The sequence below is a fragment of the Anabas testudineus genome, chromosome 1 (assembly GCF_900324465.2).
Source record: "Anabas testudineus chromosome 1, fAnaTes1.2, whole genome shotgun sequence".
NCBI classification, from domain to species: Eukaryota; Metazoa; Chordata; class Actinopteri; order Anabantiformes; family Anabantidae; genus Anabas; species Anabas testudineus.
In genome coordinates this window covers 18,831,824-18,852,410 of record NC_046610.1, presented here as the reverse complement: position 1 = coordinate 18,852,410, position 20,587 = coordinate 18,831,824, and the positions used below count along the sequence as shown (strand labels likewise).

At 37.7% G+C, this 20,587-nt stretch overlaps 1 protein-coding gene and 1 pseudogene across 1 annotated transcript in view; both read left to right on the top strand.

Annotated features, from left to right (window-relative positions):
* Positions 1-2,501, top strand: part of LOC113162371 (complement C3-like) — a 30,478-nt gene extending 27,977 nt beyond the window's left edge. The window contains exons 36-42 of the mRNA XM_026360456.1: positions 87-176; positions 268-370; positions 752-841; positions 1,263-1,343; positions 1,476-1,559; positions 1,909-2,053; positions 2,276-2,501. Coding sequence (XP_026216241.1) covers positions 87-176; positions 268-370; positions 752-841; positions 1,263-1,343; positions 1,476-1,559; positions 1,909-2,053; positions 2,276-2,417 — 735 coding nt within the window. The 3' untranslated portion in view covers positions 2,418-2,501. The remainder of the gene's footprint in view (positions 1-86; positions 177-267; positions 371-751; positions 842-1,262; positions 1,344-1,475; positions 1,560-1,908; positions 2,054-2,275) is intronic.
* Positions 2,502-3,866: 1,365 nt separating this feature from the next.
* LOC113161855 overlaps positions 3,867-20,587 on the top strand; it is a 17,803-nt pseudogene continuing 1,082 nt past the window's right edge.

Genomic DNA, 20,587 nt, shown 5'->3' with positions numbered 1-20,587 from the left:
GTAAGCTTTTATACAGATTCACATACAAATGTGTGTTATTCTGTGAAGTTGTCTGACAGTATATGTGTATGTTAATGTGTGTGTAGTTGTCTAAGGGACGTGCCCGCTACATCGCAAAATATGAGATGAACACAGTCCTGTCAGAAAGAGGCTCACTCATCATCTACCTGGACAAGGTCAGACATCAGTGTTTCATCTCATGCCCTTTTCTCTCCATCTTGTCCTCTGTTTATCTTCACTTCACCTTTGCTTTACATTTCTCTGCAGGTTTCTCACAGACGACCAGAGGAGATCAGTTTTAGGATCCATCAGAAGCTGAAAGTTGGCGTCTTACAACCAGCTGCTGTGTCAGTCTATGAGTACTATGACCGTAAGTCTAAGACACTTGAACACACACAATTTCTTTGGCTGCAAATTGTATTATTTTTGTGTCTTGCTGTCATTCCACAATAGGCTATAAATATTGACCCATTTTTAATAATCTATTTTTCATATGTTACATATATTGAGTTTTTCTGTATTAATGTTATTGGTTTTGTGTATTTATGTTGGTGTGAATCTCTCCTGGTTGCGTTTCCCTTTTCTGTTTGTGTTGAGAACAACTGTAATGAGGAAAAACAATTTCCCCTTTAGGATTAATAAAGTTTTTTGAATCTTGAATCTTATATTCCATTTATGAAATATTTAATGGACAATTTCTTATTCTGTAATAAGCAGTTTCTTTTTCATATGTCTTTCTTTCTTCTTGCAGAAACACACTGTGTGAAATTCTACCATCCAGAGAGGAGAGCTGGAGAGCTGCTGCGACTTTGTAGAAATGATGAATGTACATGTGCTGAAGGTGAACATGTTTATCTAAACACTTAAGTTGTCTATGCAATAATTTGTAACATCTGAAATGCTTGCTAGCATGCTAGTATGTTTCAAAATAACAATGTTAACATGCTGAGTCAAACATCTTGTTACTTGAAGACTGATCTTAATGTATAAAATCAGTGCCAGTTTAAGACACAATGGTATAAACTGGTTTACAACTAATTACCGGACTGTAAGTTAAGTAAAGTTAACAGAACTTTCTCTCTGAGACAACAAGCACCTGTAGGATGATGTGGAATCAGCGGTCAGAAGAACATCTCACCAACATGCTTATAACGTGACTTCATACAACCTGACACATCATAAACCTGCTCACACACATACACATGTGCCCTATTAGTTGGCTCATCATTTGTGTTTAATTAGTTCTTATTGTATATTTCCAGAGAACTGCAGTATGCAGAAGAAGGGAAAGGTCAATAATGACGAGCGCACAGCTAAACCTTGTGAGAACCAAATAGAATTTGGTAAGTGTAAATTTATGTAGTTCTTATTCAAACATATTCACTTGAATGTCTGTGCAAAAATAAAAAAACATTAAGAAAATATCCAAACAAGTGTGTAAATGGAGTAACAATCTGCAAATTGTCTGTTTTCAGTGTACAAAGTGAGACTGGAAGGATTTACAGGCGGTTTGTCCTCTAACATTTACACAATGCGAGTACAGGAAGTCATCAAGGAAGGTTAGTATTTATCTCCTTTAAAATGTATTAACTCTATAAGGCTAACAGAGTCAGCCAGCTGCTGTCTGTAGCTTTTCATAAAATGCATTTACATTTAGCAGAAGTTTTTATTCAAAGTGACAAGGTAGAAGCCAAAGACAGGGTGAGTACAAGGCGGTCTTGCCTAAAGACCCCTACTGGAGGTAGGTAGGCCACAGAACCTTGGTCTCCCGCACTAGTGGGCGGCAAAGTTACCACTACACTATCCAGCTGCCTTACTATTCCTTTTAGCACAGTTCTGTTGACAGTTCACTTTCAGCTGATTTTATTCTAGAAGTACTCTCATGTTTGTCCTGTATTTTGATTACAGGAAGTTCTGATGATAATCCTTTGGATAAATTGCGCACATTCCTCAGTTTTCCACACTGCAGGGAGGCTTTAAATCTGGAAACTGGCAAAACCTACCTTGTCATGGGAACAGCTAAAGATATTCACAGAGATGACCAAAGTCTGTCGTAAGTGTTTCTTTGTGATTAAGTACACATAGTGTGTGAAACTCCCTCATAATTTGGTTTTATGTTATTGTTAATACTGCTACTGAGCACTGCTACAGTCTTTAAATGTCTATTTCCTTTTGCAGGATGGAGGGTGTGGTACTTTTTCATGTGAAAGTATGCTCCAGTGTGTTACAGATAGTTGGCCACATGAAGACCCTTTGTGTTTTTCACTTTTCCCAGGTATCAGTATGTGCTTAGTGAGAGAACCTGGATCGAGTACTGGCCCACAGAGACAGAGTGTCCAAGTGAGGAACACAGACCTACCTGTTTGGGCTTGGAGGAGATGGTGCAGCAGTATGCACTCTTTGGATGTCAGCAGTAGAGAAACTCAAGCAAATGTTTCTTTTAAACTGTTTTACTTGTTTAGAATGTCGTAAATATACAATGTACCACGGCTGATTAAACTGTAATCATTATAATCTCATATTCTGTGTCTTATGTACAATTTCACTTTTGGTTAATGTAGAAAAATTAGCAAGTAGTAATTTCAATTAGATGTCTCAGTTTTCAATATCAGTGGAATATTACATAGGAAATCAAACTGTGTAGAACAAAAACTATTTTAAAGTTGCTGTGATTCACAACCTGCTGTAGATCTATGTCCCTGTATTTGTTACATTACTGTACAAGTATCTGTTGAACTGCAACAGAAGTATTTCAGTGGTTACGGAACTTTATATTCAGCTTAAAATGATCCACCACTGATAGCATATTTAGGCAAGCACATGTTTGTGCAAAAGACACTAAATGATCCACAAACAGTCAGTGCAAAGATAATGCAAAGAAAAATAAATAAATAAAAAATTACTCAGGTGAGAGGTAAAACCAACCCAAACCGAGATCTGTGTTTTGCAAAGAAAGACCAGCAGTCATGCAGAGTGAAGCACTAGATAGGGAGTGTGTAACAGAAACGTAATTATAATTAATAATTCTTCACATAACATTAGGATTCTGTCACACTAATGGTAACTCCATGTTATATGTTTTATAGAAGTAAGATGTCCAGCTTAATGGACGTATATGCAGAAGAACAAGCTACAAAATGCTTAAACTTATAGCTTAGCTTACATTACCACCACCATATTTATGCTTTTATACTGTAGACACACACTGTTCTTACTCCATTGTTTTGTGTATTTAATTCAGTCCCTCCATATCTGCAATTGTTATGCTGTCAGTTTGTTACAACATGTTTGTTTCAGTGTTACCCTTGGTTTGGTATCCAAACTCATCTTTATGGTAAATTTGAACTATAAACACACATATGAACTCAAAACATTCAATTAACAGCATTAACAGTGAAGGCACCGATGTTCTTGGAAATCCAGTCTTTCTCCAGGCATTCAAAAACATTTCAAGGTATTAGCACCATCCCTTTAAATCAATGGCTCATCTGAGTCATAGAATTATCTGAATACTTTAATGTGCTGATATTATGCCACATTTAGGACTAAAGAAACGGTCCTTAAAGTCCCCAAAATGTGTCTGTACACTGTCAGGTCAAAAAGCCATGTAGATTACAATTACAAATCAGAAATGCAGAAAAGCTGTTTTATGTTATACAACGGTAAGTTTAGAAATCAAACATATACAAACTCATTGATTTTCTCATGTTTATTTTGTCCTCACAGTGGAGATAACATTTAGCCAAATGACTGGTTTCTCAACATCTGCTGGGAAATCATGTATTTACACATGTGTACTGGGAACCTTTGGGAGGGGAGACAGACAGTAAATAGGAGGAGTGAAGGTCCAGGAGGACCTGGGAGAATAAAAAGAACAAGCTGCAGAGCAATCCTCTACAGTGGCAGGAAGACAGGATCAGGTAGGAGGATGAGTAGGACTACTCTGAGGCTGCTGGCCTCTCTGGCCTTTGCCTCCCTGACTAGTCTGGCTGATGGAGCTCCTCTGTAAGTAGACCTGTCTGATCCAGTGCTCCTGATGAAAACACAATAAATAAGAGAAGAGCCATGATAAAATGTGTCTTTATTAAGGTAAACAATAATAATAAACACAAATTTTCTTATAATTTGTATAAATAAAACCCTTAGCAAAAAAGCTCTAAAAGCTTCTCAGCTTCTGTGACTTAAGACTCTCATCAAATGGTTTTAAGATAAACCAAGAAGAAATTTCTCTCATAAGAAAATGAGAGAATGTGCACAATGCATATTTTTCTTTTCTATTTATATATATATATATTTAATTAACCTCTCCACTTTTGAACATATGATGCAAATTAAACAAAGATTGTAAAACAGAGGTGAAGAGGCGTGTGCAAGCAGGGTGGAAAGTATCTGGAGTGTTGTGTGACAAAAGAGCATGAGTGAGAAAGAAAGGAAAGATGTTAAAGAAGGTGGTGAGACCAGTGATGCAGTTCAAGTGTAGTGAGAGAGGACATGAAGTTAGATGGTGTGAGAGAAGAGGACACGGAGGACAGGGTTAAATGGAGGTAGATGATTTTCTGTGGTGAGCCCTTACAAGACAAACTAATACATTTACAAAAACAAAAGCAGGATAGAAGGGCCCCAATTAAAAATATAACCTTTAATGAAGGATAATCCAGCAAATGGATAGAAACAATTTCTTTAAGAGGAATCATAAAATATTCATTATGCAAACAGTGACAACAGACCTGTACATAAAATGTGTACAATAAAAAAGTTTTATAATTTAATCAGCACATCAACAACTCCACAGGCAGGTGTTGTCTGCTCCCAACTTGCTGCGAGTAGGAACGGCAGAAAACATCTTTGTGGAGTGTCAAGACTGCACTGGAGGAGACATGAGGGTTGATATTAATGTGATGAACCATCCAACCAAAAACAAAAGGCTGGCAACAACATCTGTGACTCTTAACGCTGCAAACCACTTTCAACAACTCGGACAAATAACGGTAACTCCAGTACATGATACATTTAACTTGGATTTATTTTCTATCATGGTCTCAAAGAAGAGATCTAGGATCCAGAAATGCTGATCACGTAAACTGGTCCTGCTCCTCACACACTGATGTTGTATGTCATCATGTTTATTTTAGGTCCATGCAGCAAACTTCAGTAAGGATCCCAACATGAAGCAGTTTGTCTACCTGCAAGCTCAGTTCCCTGACCGACTCCTGGGGAAGGTCGTCTTAGTGTCCTTCCAGTCTGGGTACATCTTCATTCAGACAGACAAAACCATCTACACCCCCAACAGTCAAGGTTGGTTCAGTACTAGATCAATGCTGAAGAACACAGCTGTGTTATAACACTGTAAAGTTAGCAAGATAATTTCCAGAAATGATTTCATGCTTTGTATCAGTTTGATTTGATTGTCCCGAAAAATTCAGTAAAGTGAATCCTTCGTTTTAGAAATTATAATTAGTAAATCAAAACAACATTAAACTTAACTCTTAAAATGTGTTAACATAGATTCTCCCTATCAGTTCATTAACAGTGGTACTGCATTCTAACTTTGGAGACTGTCCTCCTGTGAAATATGGTGTTATAGTTTGGTGGTAACAGCAGCACACATATGTCTTACCATCTGACAGCAAAGCAGCAGTGAACATTACATGAACACAATACCCTCAACAAAGCACAGGGCTTTCTATTGATGTTACTGTTAACAGGAATATGATGAACTTGGTTTTCATTTCACCTTCTGCACCGGCATACTTACAAAATTAGAAAGCTATAAAAGTATATTTACAACCACCCCACCACTCGCTGTGACAATGAATGCACGTGTTCTCCTAGTGGATTAGTTTAATGTATGAAAGCAACTTCTCCCTCAAAAGAAAGTGTCAACGGGACCTGATCAGACTCTCAAATGGTAGACAGGTGACTGGTTGAGAAGTATTTGCTTTTGCTATATTAAGTGCTAAATATCACATTTAATGGTTTTTCAATGTCTACTTTTAGACTCCTGAAGGCATCATTCTACCACATGATGTAGTTTCTTTGAGACGGGGCAGCCAATCTGGAAGTTACAGACTTGATGAAATTGTCAGGTGAGCATTTGATTGATTTTGCTCGCGTTCTGTTTTCAGTTTGATAAATTTACATTTTACAAGTACTACAAATAGTTGTGAGTAGGCTGACTGACTGTGCTTGATTGTTGGTATTTTCTGGGTTCTACATTATTCCAATATGGTTGTAAGAGTTGTGACTGTTGCATCTTCTGAACGAACTTAACTTCCATATAACCTCCACAACCTTTTTATGTTATCTTTAATGTTTGTGGTTTGGTGGTTTCTGCTCTCTGATCACATTCTTTATTTTTGATTCCTGACAATGGTGTGTGTGTGTGCGCGTGTGTGTGTGCGTGCGTGCGTGCGTGTGTGTGTGTGTGTGTGTGTGTGTGTGTGTATGTGTGTTTCTAGTCCTGGACTGTGGAAGGTTGTGGCCACGTTCCACAGCAACCCACAGCTAAGTTACTCTGCAAGCTTTGAGGTCAAAGAATATGGTGAGTCCCTTTTTACCTGAACTGTTATTTACTAGAAAACATCTAAAACATTCAGTTAATTTTTACTTTCTGTTGAACATGATGCTTTTTACAGTGCTGCCCAGTTTTCAGGTTAAACTGACACCTGCAAGCTCTTTGCTCTATGTGGACAGTCCAGAACTCACCATCAACATTAAAGCTACGTATGTGGAGAATCTCAGTTAAACATTTAACAACAACAAATAAAAACCAGAATAAAGATCTTATCACTCTGATGCATTGACATAGTCTGAGTTGACATTTATTCATGTCCACATCTTGTGGTTTTAGGTATCTCGATGGTGAGGAGGTAGATGGGACTTCCTATGTAGTATTTGGGGTTATTGATGAAGGTCAAAAAAAGAGCTTTCCCAGCTCTCTTCAGAGAGTGATGGTGAGAAGGAACATAAAATTGAACTGTATTTCTGTCTTTCATTTATTGTCTTTGTGTTAATATCCCATCTGAAGTTATGAAGTATTTATAATGTCCAACATAAAGTCAGGCTGACATAAAGAACTTTCTGTTACTCTACTACTATGCTGTATTTCAAAATGTTGTTTCCTCACTTTAGATTGAGAACGGTAATGGAGCTGCCACACTGAGGAGAGAGCACATCACACAGACTTTTCAAAACATCCTCAACCTGGTGGGCAGTTCTATATATGTAGCTGTCAGTGTGCTCACAGAGAGCGGTAAGAAAGAGTGTTTGTACCTCTTCATTATTAACTACTGTACTATCCTGATTACTGTACAGTAGTCATACAGTAATTAGCAGCTCACATGTACTATCAGTAACATTGGGGTCTAAATCTATGTATATAAACACCAGATACTACTTTTCTGGGTACGTGTTTGTTCTTCTGCTTGAACTCAGGTGGTGAAATGGTAGAAACAGAGTTGAGAGGTATCCAGATCGTCACATCACCTTACACCATCTCCTTCAAGAGAACTCCCAAATATTTTAAACCAGGAATGTCCTTTGATGTTGTGGTAAAGCACTTTTTTTAAACAACATAAATGGACTGTGGGTGGCACGGTGGTGTAGTGGTCAGCACTGACGCCTCACAGCAAGACGAACCTGGGTTTCAATCAACAGGTCGGCCAGGTGCCTTTCTGTGTGGAGAGAGATGACTCTTCAGCAGCTTGTTTGTTTCTTTGACGACAGGTTGAAGTTTTGAATCCTGATGAAACTCCAGCACAAGGTGTTCCAGTGGTGGTGGAGCCAGGTGCAGTGCAGGGCATCACTGCAGCTAATGGCGTGACAAGGCTTACCGTCAATACAGTGGCAAGAGATCCAACGCTGTCAATCACTGTAAGTCTCCAAAAAAAAACCCCAACCTTTTCACATTACTGGTCATTCGACCTATGGAATCGCAAACTTACATTAATCCACATCTTTAAACCACAGTGAGGGCTATAATACTCTGCAGCTCTATATGCTTTCCCACCTATATAGGCCAACCACAACGGCTAAAAAATAAATACAAATCAAACCAACATCTCTTTCTATCCCTTGATGTCCCTAGGTCAAATAATGAGCATTTAAATAATAAAAATGTGAAAGACTCAGACATACAGCCAGGCACATTTGTTACTGTGTAGTCGGCGGCATATTTAAAGTGAAATAAGTCACTTTTTTTTGTTACAGTGCTGAAATTAAATGATTTAACATACTGTATGCTGATTTAACACTGCAATGTTGACCAGCTTTTTATTTGTGTTTGTGCTACAGTATATGAAGTCATTATATGAAAAGAGAGTTGATATTTCTGGTCCAATCTGGACCAGACAGAGATACCCTGAAACATACCCTGTGTGTCTCTAATTTTAGGCAAGGACCAGTGACCCTCGTATTGCACAGGAAAGACAAGCAAAAGCCACCATGGTAGCTTACCCATATACCACCAGCAGCAACAACTACATCCACATAGGTGAGGAAAACAATGAAATAACACCAGATGGCAAACAAGGTGGTGGCATAACACTAGATCACTAGATCTTTTCAGTGTCTACCACTTGTTTTAAAATGCTCTAGTTGCAGGTATCGATGCAGCGGAGCTTCAGTTAGGAGACAACTTCAAAATGAACCTCTTCCTTAACAGGCAGCAAAATCAAGACCATGATATCACCTACCTGGTGAGAGATGTTTTTTACAGTAACCTGTACATATGTGGACACTTTTTCATGCCAAAGTGAAAACTGATCTCTGGCAACATTTGAAGTATTATACAGAAATTTTAAATATAAAACAGAAAGTTATTGCGTAAGTATTCACCCCTTTTAAATGACCCACACAAGAGTTGTTAAATGCAGAGTCTCTCCTATTTCAACTGTGGAAGCTTCAGTGTGTTTTACTTTTTGCTGAGTTGCTCTCAGTGGTCTTTTGTTTTCATGATTTGTTTGTAGCCATGATACTGATTCAACACTAATTAGATCTTTCATATACGGGCTTGTTTATACTACAATCCTCAAAACACATCCACTGCACTCAGGTAATCTCAGTTAGACTAGTTGGGTGACTTTTCAACCAACTGAGTTCACACAGTTATAAAACTGGTTGCATCCTATAACTTTTAGATAAGAACTGATGTGTAAATCTTTGTCCCTAGATCCTGAGCAGAGGTCAGCTGGTGAAATACGGCCGCTATCGGACCCAAGGTCGAGTATTAATATCCCTGAATGTTACAATCACCAAAGAAATGCTGCCATCTTTCCGAATCATAGCCTACTACCATCCAAGTGATAACGAAGTGGTGTCAGACTCCATTTGGGTGGACGTCAAGGACTCCTGCATGGGCTCGGTAAGACAAACAGACTCTCATGAACCAGAAATAAACTAATGAAATGAGTCATGACGTTAGCAGTTAGAAATTTCCCTTGTGTATCTTATATAATATTACTTTAACAAATACAAACCATGTCTCTTTAATTTTCCCTTTTTTTATCTTAGCTGAAGTTGGAATCATTAAGTCCTCCTTCATCCTATGAGCCCCGCAGGATATTTAGGCTGAAGGTCACAGGTGATCCAGGGGCCACAGTGGGACTGGTGGCAGTGGACAAAGGTGTCAACGTTATAAACAACAAGCATCAACTCACTCAGAAAAAGGTCATTTCTTTAGTCCATTGCTATCTTTGAAAACATTTGAATGGTATTCTTTTATAACGCTACAGTAAACTGTGGATGTTCACCTTGTTTATTTCCAAAGTGCAAATTAACACACTCTGTTTACTTAGACTTGGGACATTGTAGAGAAGTATGACATTGGCTGCACACCAGGTGGAGGGAAGAACAGTATGAGTGTATTTTATGATGCTGGGCTGTTGTTTGAGTCCAGCACTGCTTCTGGCACGCCCTACAGACAAGGTAGCCAGCAATCTACTACTGGTTTGACTTCATCCAACTGCTCCTCCAAATTAAAAATGCTAGCAAAGCATTTATATAGTATTTTAACATTCCAACGGAGAAAGTGTGCGATGACTGATTATTCCTCTTCATGCAAAGCAGAACTAAAGTGTTGGTTCAATCTTGTGGGGTAAAGATCCAGTCTGTGTTGCAATTGCAGAGTTCAAATGTCCAGGTCCCAGCAGGAGGAAACGAGCCACCACTACAATGGATGTCACAACCAGCTTAGGTAAGAACAAAATCTCTAAACTCTGATATTCATGAAAGTCAAGTAATTAATTCAAGTCCTATTTTTTAAGAGTCTTTACATTTTTACGTTGCTACGTTATTTATCAGTGGACAGTGTGCCAGGGCACAGATGAGCAAAGAAATAAAAATAACTCATCAAGGGCCAGCACGTTTACATGTGATCCAAAATGCAACATACATCAATGGGAAATGAATAGCAATTTACATTACACAGAATGGAGATGAGTTTTTGATATATAATATATTTTACGTTGCCCATTGGCATGAAACACTGATAAGTTTATTGTATGTGACAAAAATAGTGGTATTCTTGTTTTAATTGGCTGAGTGGGAAATTACATTTTAAATCTACATTACCACAAGTTCATTTACTCATTACACAGACTGTATATTATATTATTACATGCATTAACATGTCCATCAAATACAGATAGGTTCCATCAATTATCACTATGAACAAGCATTAATTTGTTCATTAACGACTGCACATACAACATAGTACAACCTTTATTTATATTTAAGATTACTGTTTGTTAGTGTATACTGTAAAGTTAAACATCAAGGAATGTACTGTTTTATTAGAAAGAGGTCTCATAAAACGAGAAATTCTGAGAAATTAAAGAAAGAGTTATTGATTGAGAAGATGAGCTTTGGTTGCTAGGAAACACTGACAGGAAGTAGAGAAGACAGTGGGAGCGCAGTTGTGATCCTGCCGTGGCAGAGAAGCTCCAGATGAGACTTACATTATCTTCAGCGTTTTTATCTTGCTCTTGCTCCTGTGGAAAAAGGAGGAAAACTTGAAGGGGCATGAAGGGAAGCCTTGAGCTGTCTGGATACTGGTAATTGTTTACGTAACATTTTAGGTGACAGCGATGACATTGTTTCTCGTACCATCTTCCCTGAAAGTTGGCTGTGGTCAGACATCCAACTGCGTGCTTGCCCTAGACAAACCCCAGACTGGTGAGGCAGCACAAATAATACACTGTTAATTTAATTCATGCACAACTAATGTTTAGGACTAATGTATTCATTACCTTCTATCTGTCTTTTTTTCAGTAAATCAACATCATTAATGGAATATGTTCCTTTGAAAGACTCATTCACAACCTGGCATATCATTGGTATTAGTCTGTCAAGAACTCAGGGTGAGTGAAAACAATCTGTCTTGTGTTTTTATTGTGTATCTTACAGCTCCATCATCCACTTGGTCTATTTTTTCTCTCTCTGTATGATCACTTGTTTTATCCCTCTCATCTTTAAGGAATCTGTGTTAGTGATCCACTGGAGGTGATTGTTCGGAAGAATTTCTTCATTGATCTCAGACTGCCCTACTCTGCTGTCCGTGGAGAGCAGCTGGAAGTTAAAGCAATCCTCCACAACTACAGCCCCGACCCTGTCACTGTGAGTTTGTGTGGCACTTCTGTTTTTTAGTCCAGAACTAAGAAAATCAGTATAAAAGAGCATCAGCATCTGATCCACAAACGCCTCCCTCTGTTTCTCCTCCTTTCTCCTTATCAAGGTGCGTGTGGATCTAATTGAAGAGGACAACTTGTGCAGTGCAGCTTCTAAGCATGGAAAATATCGTCAGGAGGTTAAAGTTGGGGCCCAAAGTACACGATCTGTACCCTTCATTATTATTCCGATAAAGGTAGGACAGTACCGCATTGAGGTGAAAGCTGCTGTTAAAGAAAGACTCATCGCTCAGTGATGGGGTCAGGAAGACTCTGCGGGTGGTGGTAAGAAACAGACTCCATCTAGTGGATTTACAGCTGTTTTCAGACCATTTCAAAACCACAAAAAAGTCCTATTTAAATTTCATCTCAGGCCTATGAGGTCATAATTTTAATGCACATTATCTTTTATTAATTTGCTACAAATAACTTACATGTAGCTGAGTTGTTGTATGTAGCCACTATGTGTCCATTGTTATAATAAGTCAGTATAGAGAAACAGGCATGTTTTGGGGATACAGTATCTATTTATGCAAATGTATGTTTTATCAGCCTTTTAAAAATAACCAGTAAACAATGTGTTTCTTATACAACTTTGTATAAAGATGAATCAAATTAACTTCTCTGGTTCTCCTGTTGTTTTTCCAGCCTGAAGGTGTACTGGTTAAATCTCCTCAGGTTGTAATCCTTGATCCTAGTAAAACAGGTGCGGGTGAGTGTTCCCATGACATGGCGACATTTTAAAATAATTTAGTTGCCCAGTGCTTGCTCACTGCTTCTCTCTTTAGGTGGAAAACAAGAAGAAATTCTCAACAGTGGCATTCCTAAGAAGGATTTGGTTCCAAACACACCTACTAGCACACAGATCTCTGTAATAGGTGAGATGTAATAATATGTTGTGTAATATAAAGTGGCTCAGTGACAGTGACACAAGAATATTCCTAAAGGGACACATAAAGAATCAAGTTTTATTATTGTTTTTGTTATAAGGCCTGCATGGTGAACTATGCATTGTTTTAAACTGGTGTGGTTCTTACTGTAAAATGACCATCTCAGTGGTTGTGGGGATCTTTTAAGTCATGGCTTTGTATTTTCTTTCTTTCTGTTGATTTATAACATTTTGTTTTTTTCTGTGCATGCAGGGAGAGAACATATAGCTCCACTGGTGGAGAACGTCATTAGTGGTACATCAATGGGTAGTTTGATCTACCAGCCTTCAGGGTCTGGAGAGGAGAACATGATCCACATGACTCTGCCTGTCATTGCAACCACATATTTGGACAAAACCAACCAATGGGAAACTGTGGGCTTCCAGAAACGTAATGAAGCCCTCCGACACATCACCACTGGTAGGTTAACAGTTTTTTTTAAAGTGAAGCAGAAGTGACTTATAGGGGATTTAAATGATAAACATTGAATGGTAGACAGTAAAAAGTTGTGCATTTGTTTGTCTCCAGGGTACCAGAACGAGCTTGCCTTCCGTAAATCAGAAGGGTCTTTTGCTGTATTCGCCAATCGCCAAAGCAGCACTTGGTGAGGAATTCAAACATGTATGAATTCATGCATATGTGTTATAATGTGATAATGGGTTTAGTATTTCATGTGCAAATAAACTAAACTAAACTACTACCCATCTCCTTCCCTCTCTAAGGCTGACTGCCTATGTTGTCAAGGTGTTTATGATGGCCATTAATCTGGTAGCAGTACAAAGCGAAGTGATCTGTGGCGCTGTTAGATTTTTGATTCTCAACACGCAGCAACCTGACGGCATGTTTAAAGAAGTTGGAACAATGATTGTATGTACACTGATTTTTTAATTAATGGAAATTAATCAATAACAATTATTCTAGTTTTTGTGTCTGTGCATGTGTAGGGTGATGTGCATGGCACAGATTCAGATGCCTCCATGACGGCCTTCTGCCTCATTGCTATGCAGGAATCACGCACACTCTGTGCTGCCACCGTTAATGTGAGTACAGTAAATCATGTACATGCATTTTTTTTTCTTCTTTTGTTTTATTTTCTTCATACTAGTTTTAGGCAAAACAATGACAGGCAGACACTATTCACTTGTACTGATCTATAATACAGTCTATGCTTAAGCTGACCCAACATACGTCCTCCAAGCTTTAGCTTTTTCTATCATTTTGGTAGAAGTTAATCTTGGTCTGATCAGTCCATAAAACCTCCAGAGCTCTTTATCTCTGTATGTTTTTCTTTCTGTTGATGAAGGGTTTGCATTTTGTGATTTGGCCTCTATATTTCTCCTCATAAAGTCTTTTTTCAATGATGGATTATAACAGCTTCACCTCTGCTCTGGAGGTTTGAATAAACAATATGATTGAATGTAGTAGAAGCAGAACTAAAAACACACAATCAAAATCTCTAGAGTTTCTGTCTCTAGCTTAGTAAATATTACAAATGGTCACTTGAAAAATCAATTTACACTGATAAATGTAACCAGCACTATATCTAGTAGGACAACAGATTCCATCAAATTGTGTTTAAATCGATGTAACTCAGTCATTCAATCAGTCCACTAGGTAACAAATTATTCCCACCTTGAAAATACTATATTTTCTATTCCTGTGCCATATTCAGCCTCCAGGTTCTCTAACAGGCCACCTGCTTAATGTTTTGTTTGAATTTGTTATATGTTAAAAGAGTAGGGGCCAGACTTGAGGTGGAGAAAGTTTTAATAAGTTACCATAACATACATTTTGTTTTCAATCAATCAATTGAAATTTGAGTGTAAATGACAAAATTAAGCTGCTATAAATCCGAACATTATTACACCAATACAACTCTTTAATTTAGCTTAACAGGTTTATCTGAACAAATTAATTAGGATTACGATCTTGTTAAAATTAATTTAATTCATTATAAAAAGTTCAAAATCTCAAGTCTGACTCGAGTCAAAAAGTGTTAACTTGTTAAATGTAGCCACATTAGTGCACAGTAATGTTTAATGGTTATTGTGGCAAACGTTGTAAGGAGACATCTGGTGATAGTTCTTTCATCAATGTCATTATATTCTGTCTACTAGGAGGACAGAGACACACCTAGGCACAGTTATTCCACAAAGGATAATGATAAATATGTCTGGATTGATGTTATCTCACCATTTGACAACCTTTTATATTTGCACTGACAGTGGTTCATTCTCCTCTTCTAACCTTCCTGCTATACAGATTTTACAGCAAAGTATACTCAGAGCTGTGACCTACCTTGAGAAGCGTTTGCCCAGCCTCACCAACCCCCATGCTGTTACCATGACGTCATACGCCTTGGCCAATGAAGCTAAACTGAACCGAGAAATCCTCCACAAGTTTGTTTCCCCAGGTTTTACCACAAAACTGTATTCTTATTTATAAGAATAAGAACATATATATATATGAGAGAGAGAACTTTAATATAGTCATATTTGTCATTGTTTATCTTAGAGCTGTCCCACTGGCCTGTATTTAAGGGACATGTTTACACACTGGAGGCCACTGCCTATGCTCTTCTGGCACTGGTCAAAGTCAAGGTGAGTATAAAACATCAGTGAATAAGAAATAATTTAGGATTTGAAGAGGAAGAGGAAACACAAATTTGGAAAATTTTCAAATTTTTCTAAATGTTTGACTCATTTACTAAACATCACAGACCTTTCTCATTGCTGCCATCTTTCCATTCCTGAAATTCATGGTTATATTAAAACATCTTAATCCCCATTACCATTTATTTAATTATGAAATGGAAATCCAACTAAAACGACTTAGTGTAACCCAGAAAATAATTTCTATTCTATTCTATTTCTATTTCTATTTAGTTTTGTCAGTGTCTTTTTAGCATTATGTGTTAGCAACGAGTTAGGAAACAGTTTCAGATCATCAAACTAAATCATATAAACATCAATAAACATAAAATGACCTCAGCAAACAAAAACGTTTACATGAAATTTTTATATATTTCAAGCAAAAATGTTTAATACCTAATTCACTTAAGTGAATAAGTAATCACCCTCGAAAAGTAATAGCTAGTTTGACCAGGACCCCCAAAGTTTTTATTTTATTCCTTTGAACCATTCAGAGATCCACTTCCTCTTAAGAACAGGATCACTGACTCGCTGCATGACCCACGTTTTTCTTCAGGATTATCTGGTACAAAGCATAATTCATGTTTTCCCCTAGAATGTGGAAAATATGTTCTTGTGGTTTAGCAGTGCTTTTCACACATAGATGTCATTTCGAGCCAGTATCTATCAGATAGCAAAGTCACAAAAGTGACAGTTATTTAGATTTAGGTCAGAGAGGTCAGCAGTTCTTTGGATGTTTTGGGATTTTCTTAGATTAGTTGTCGCTGTGCTCTTGAACTTATTTTGAAAGGTTGGAAACGGCTTGGAAATTCACTAAGTTCACTATTAGATCTTATCCCTTGTAGATAGTGCCTTTTACTGTGGATCTGTGGAGTCCCAAAGCCTTGGAAATACAGTAGCTTTATAACCTTGCCTAGACTAATGTGGTAACTAAGAGGGCAGATACCTTTGCCCACAGGCTCAGTTGATATTACAAGAAAATACAATTATCATTTTAAACTGACATTTTGTGTTTGCTCTGACTTTGTTTTATCTTACGTTTACACTTTAGTATGTTTAAGAAAAACGAGAAAAAATAATTATGACACAAATAAAAGCACGTATTTAACAGTCTGCTTTGTGAAACCATAAAAAACATATATTACTAAAATTACGATTTGAAGAAAAGAAAAAAAAAATGTTCCCTGGTATTAATTTAAAGTATAACCATTACAGAATGAAGTCAACACCTTTCTTTTTGTCTTGTGTTAATAAGGCCTTTGAAGATGCCAGACCTGTTGTGAGATGGTTCAGCCAACAGCAGAAAGTGGGCGGAGGCTATGGATCAACTCAGGTAACACTTTTATCAGTTAATCTGGGTTTATTAAACATCTTCTTGTTTTCTGATACACACTCTTGTTCCCTTCAGGCTACTATAATGGTGTACCAGGCAGTGGCAGAGTACTGGGCCAGTGCTAAAGAACCACAGTATGATCTGAATGTGGACATCTTGTTGCCGGGCAATTTAGAGTCTAACAAGTACAACTTCAACAGGGAAAACCAGTATATCACATTGATATCCAAGAATGTAAGAATGCAGACAGACAATAAAACATATAGTGGCTCATAAACATTGTTCTTGTTGTTTTCTGCAGTTCTGTTTCTGATAACCACGGTGTGTGTTTGTGCCTATTTTAAATCCCTACAGGTTAATGATATAAACCAAAATGTGAAAGTCACTGCCACTGGCACAGGAGAGGCAACACTGACAGTAAGAAAAACATATTTTAATTCTGTTGAGCATAATGTATTAATTCTAAATACAGGATAAGAGCAAAGACACTTGGACCTGCAAGATTCCACATAGCTGAATTTCTATGTTATCTCTATTAATAAAGTGCGATGTTTTCTTTGTGTTACAGATGGTGTCTTTGTATTACACTTTACCTAAAGAGAAGGAGAGTGACTGTCAGAAATTTAACTTGTCAGTGACGCTAAACCCAGGTATTTCTGTTGCCTCTTTATCTTCCAGCCTGCCTTTATCTTATTTATCTTACCTGTTTGTTGCTTATCTGCTAGTCTGTAGCCTGTCCATCTTTCTATTGATCTTTTTACCAAGTATTGTTCTTTTATGAAGAAAAGAATCTGTAAATTAACATTCATGCTATGTTTGTTTCACCAGAGAAGATGAATGAGGAGGAGAAGATATACAGGCTGAGAATAGAGGTTCTGTGAGTACGATCAAGCGTGTATACTACAGAGCCCAGGAGGTTCCATTAGATTGCTAGATAGAGAGCATGGCCCCTTCTTGACCACACTTCCTACATTGTCCTTTCCTGTTATTCCCCGTGTTTTAATTATCTGATTCAATTTTCTGTGAAGGTATTTGGACAAGCAGCATGATGCGACCATGTCAGTCTTGGATATTGGCTTTTTAACTGGCTTCACCGTTAACACAAATGACCTGGACTTAGTAAGCTTTTTTGCATATCCACATACACACGTGTTTTATTTTTTTAAAAGCCATCTCACAATGTCTATGTGTATATTTGTGTGTTTGTAGTTGTCTAAGGGACGTGACCGCACCATTGCAAAATATGAGATGAACAAAGTCCTGTCAGAAAGAGGCTCACTCCTCATCTACCTGGACAAGGTCAGACATCAGTGTCTCCATTGTTGTCTCTGCCTTGTTCTTCGTCTATTTACCTGGCATTTATTTCTCTGCAGGTTTCTCACAGTCAATCAGAGGAGATCACTTTTAGGATCCACCAGAAGATCAAAGTGGGACTTTTACAACCAGCGGCTGTATCTGTTTATGAGTTTTATGATCGTAAGTCTCAAAAGTTGTTTTCTCAAATGAACTCCAGACAGTGTCTAGTGAATCAGGTCCAGACATTGTCCAGAGTGGTCCAGTCGCATAATAGAAACATTGTCAACATGCCCACTCATTCACTGTGAGTTCTCATGACACTTACCTGTAGCAGCTTTGTACTAGGGAGCTGGTAGGACAAAGTCAGATTATCGTTCAGTGAAATATTTGCTATTCAGTCCCTGTTGCTTAAAGATGTTGATGTAGAAAATCTCTAGAGTTAGTTAGAATATAGATGTTATGTAACATTGTGGAAGCAAGAATTATTATGTAAGTAATTAAGAAAGCATTTAATGTACATTCTGATGTACTGCAATTAGCATAAAATTTACTTTTTCAAATATCTTTGTTTCTTGTTGCAGCAACGCACTGTGTGAAATTTTACCATCCAGAGAGGAGAGCTGGAGAGGTGCTGCGACTCTGTAGAAATGATGAATGTATATGTGCTGAAGGTGAACACCTGAAATAATGAAGTAATTTGTTATACACCTCAGTAAAGTTTGGCAACTTGAGACAGAGAAAAAAGACTAAGAGACTAGTAGACATTTCTCTGAGACAACAAGCACCTGTAGGATCAGAAAACAGAAAAAATATCTCACCAACATGCCTAAAATGTGATTTCATACAACCCGACTTCATCATAAACCTGCCCACACACATACACATGTGCCCTGGTAGCCAGGTCATCGTTAGTGAATTGGTTCCTATTGTATATTTCCAGAGAACTGCAGTATGCAGAAGAAGAGAAAGGTCAATAATGAGCAGCGCACAGCTAAATCTTGTGAGAGCCAAATAGATTTTGGTAAGAGAGTGTATATGGGTTGTATTTATTTGCTGTAGCATCTTTATTTAAATGTTTTTATGTGTAAAAAATAAAGAAAATATCCAAACAAGTGTGTAAATGGAATAACAATCTGCAACTTGTCTGTCTTCAGTGTACAAAGTGAGACTGGAAGGATTTACAGACAGTTTGTCCACTGACATTTACACAGTGCGAGTACAGCAAGTCATCAAGGAAGGTTAGTATTTATCTCCTTTAAAATGTATTCACTCTATAAGGCTAGCTGAGTCAGCCAGCTGCTTTTGTGAAATTCCTAACTATTCCTTGTAGCACAGTTCCACTGGGAGTATGTGGGAGTTCACCTTGAGCTATGATTTTATACTCTCATATTTGTCCTATATTTTGATTACAGGAAGTTCTGATGTTGGTCCTCTGGGTAAATTGCGCACATTCCTCAGTTTTCCACACTGCAGGGAGGCTTTAAATCTGGAAACTGGCAAAACCTACCTTATTATGGGAACATCTAAAGATATTCACGGAGATCACCAAAGTCTGTCGTAAGTGTTTCTTTGTCATCAACTAGATGTGGTGTGTGAAGCTCCCTCATAATCTTGCCTACTGACGTGCTGAATTTGCACAGATTCTTGAGAAGATCCTTATCCCCCTCTCTGTGGCATTAGGATGGCAAGCTGAAATCAGAAAGAAATATGGAAATTCATATATGAAATTCCCCCTTGGCAGTGGAGTGAAAAATATTAATACTGTAATTCTCTGAATTTGAAGACAATCCTCCAAATCTAGGATCACATATAGTTATAAGCTGCTACCTGCTGTATATTGCCAGTTGTTGTTTGGTCAGCAAAATCCCATCTGAAAGGTCCCATGCTACACTCCCCTCCAACAGTGAGGCCAGTTCCTTTGTTTGTGTTGTAGTCTGAAAACATTTGGGTTTGACTTAAAAAGATGAAAATGAGACGAACAGATAAGTTAAACATTTCAGCTTTTATTTCCAGGTGTTTACGTCTGGATCTGATACAAGATAGCTCCTTTTGTTTGAACCCACCCATTTTGAAGTGATTAGAACAGATACACTTAAAAAAAAGATTAAAGTGAATAAAACTTTAATATTTATTTTCAAATCCTTTGCCTGTAATAACTGCATCAATCCTCTGACCCACTGACATCACTTTGCATTCTTCTTCTGTGATGCTTTTTCAGGCTTTCACTGCAGCCTCTTTCAGTTGTTGTTTGTTTTGGGTGGTCACTCCCTTCAGTCTCCTCTTACGCAGGTAAAATGATATAGGATCTCCGAGTCAGTTTGGCTGCATCTCTCTTTAAAATTGGCAAACAAAATGTTTCCATAGACTTCTGAGTTCATTTTGCTGCTGCCATCATGTGTTACATCATCAATCAAGATTAATGAGCCTGTTCCAGAAGAAGCAATGCAGCCCAAGTCATGACATTACCTCCACTGTGTTTCACAGATGAGCTTGTATATTTGGAGTCATGAACAGATTTTTTCTTTCTTCAAACTTTAGGTTTTTTATCACTTTGGTAAAGGTTCATCTTTGTTTCATCAGTCCATAAAACTGTCTGATTTCTGTACTTTTTTGTCAAATTCCAGCCTGGTCTTCCTGTTTTTGTTGCTAATGAGTAGTTTGCGTCTTCTGGTGTACCTTCTTTACTTTTGTTCATGAAGCCTTCTGTGAACAGTA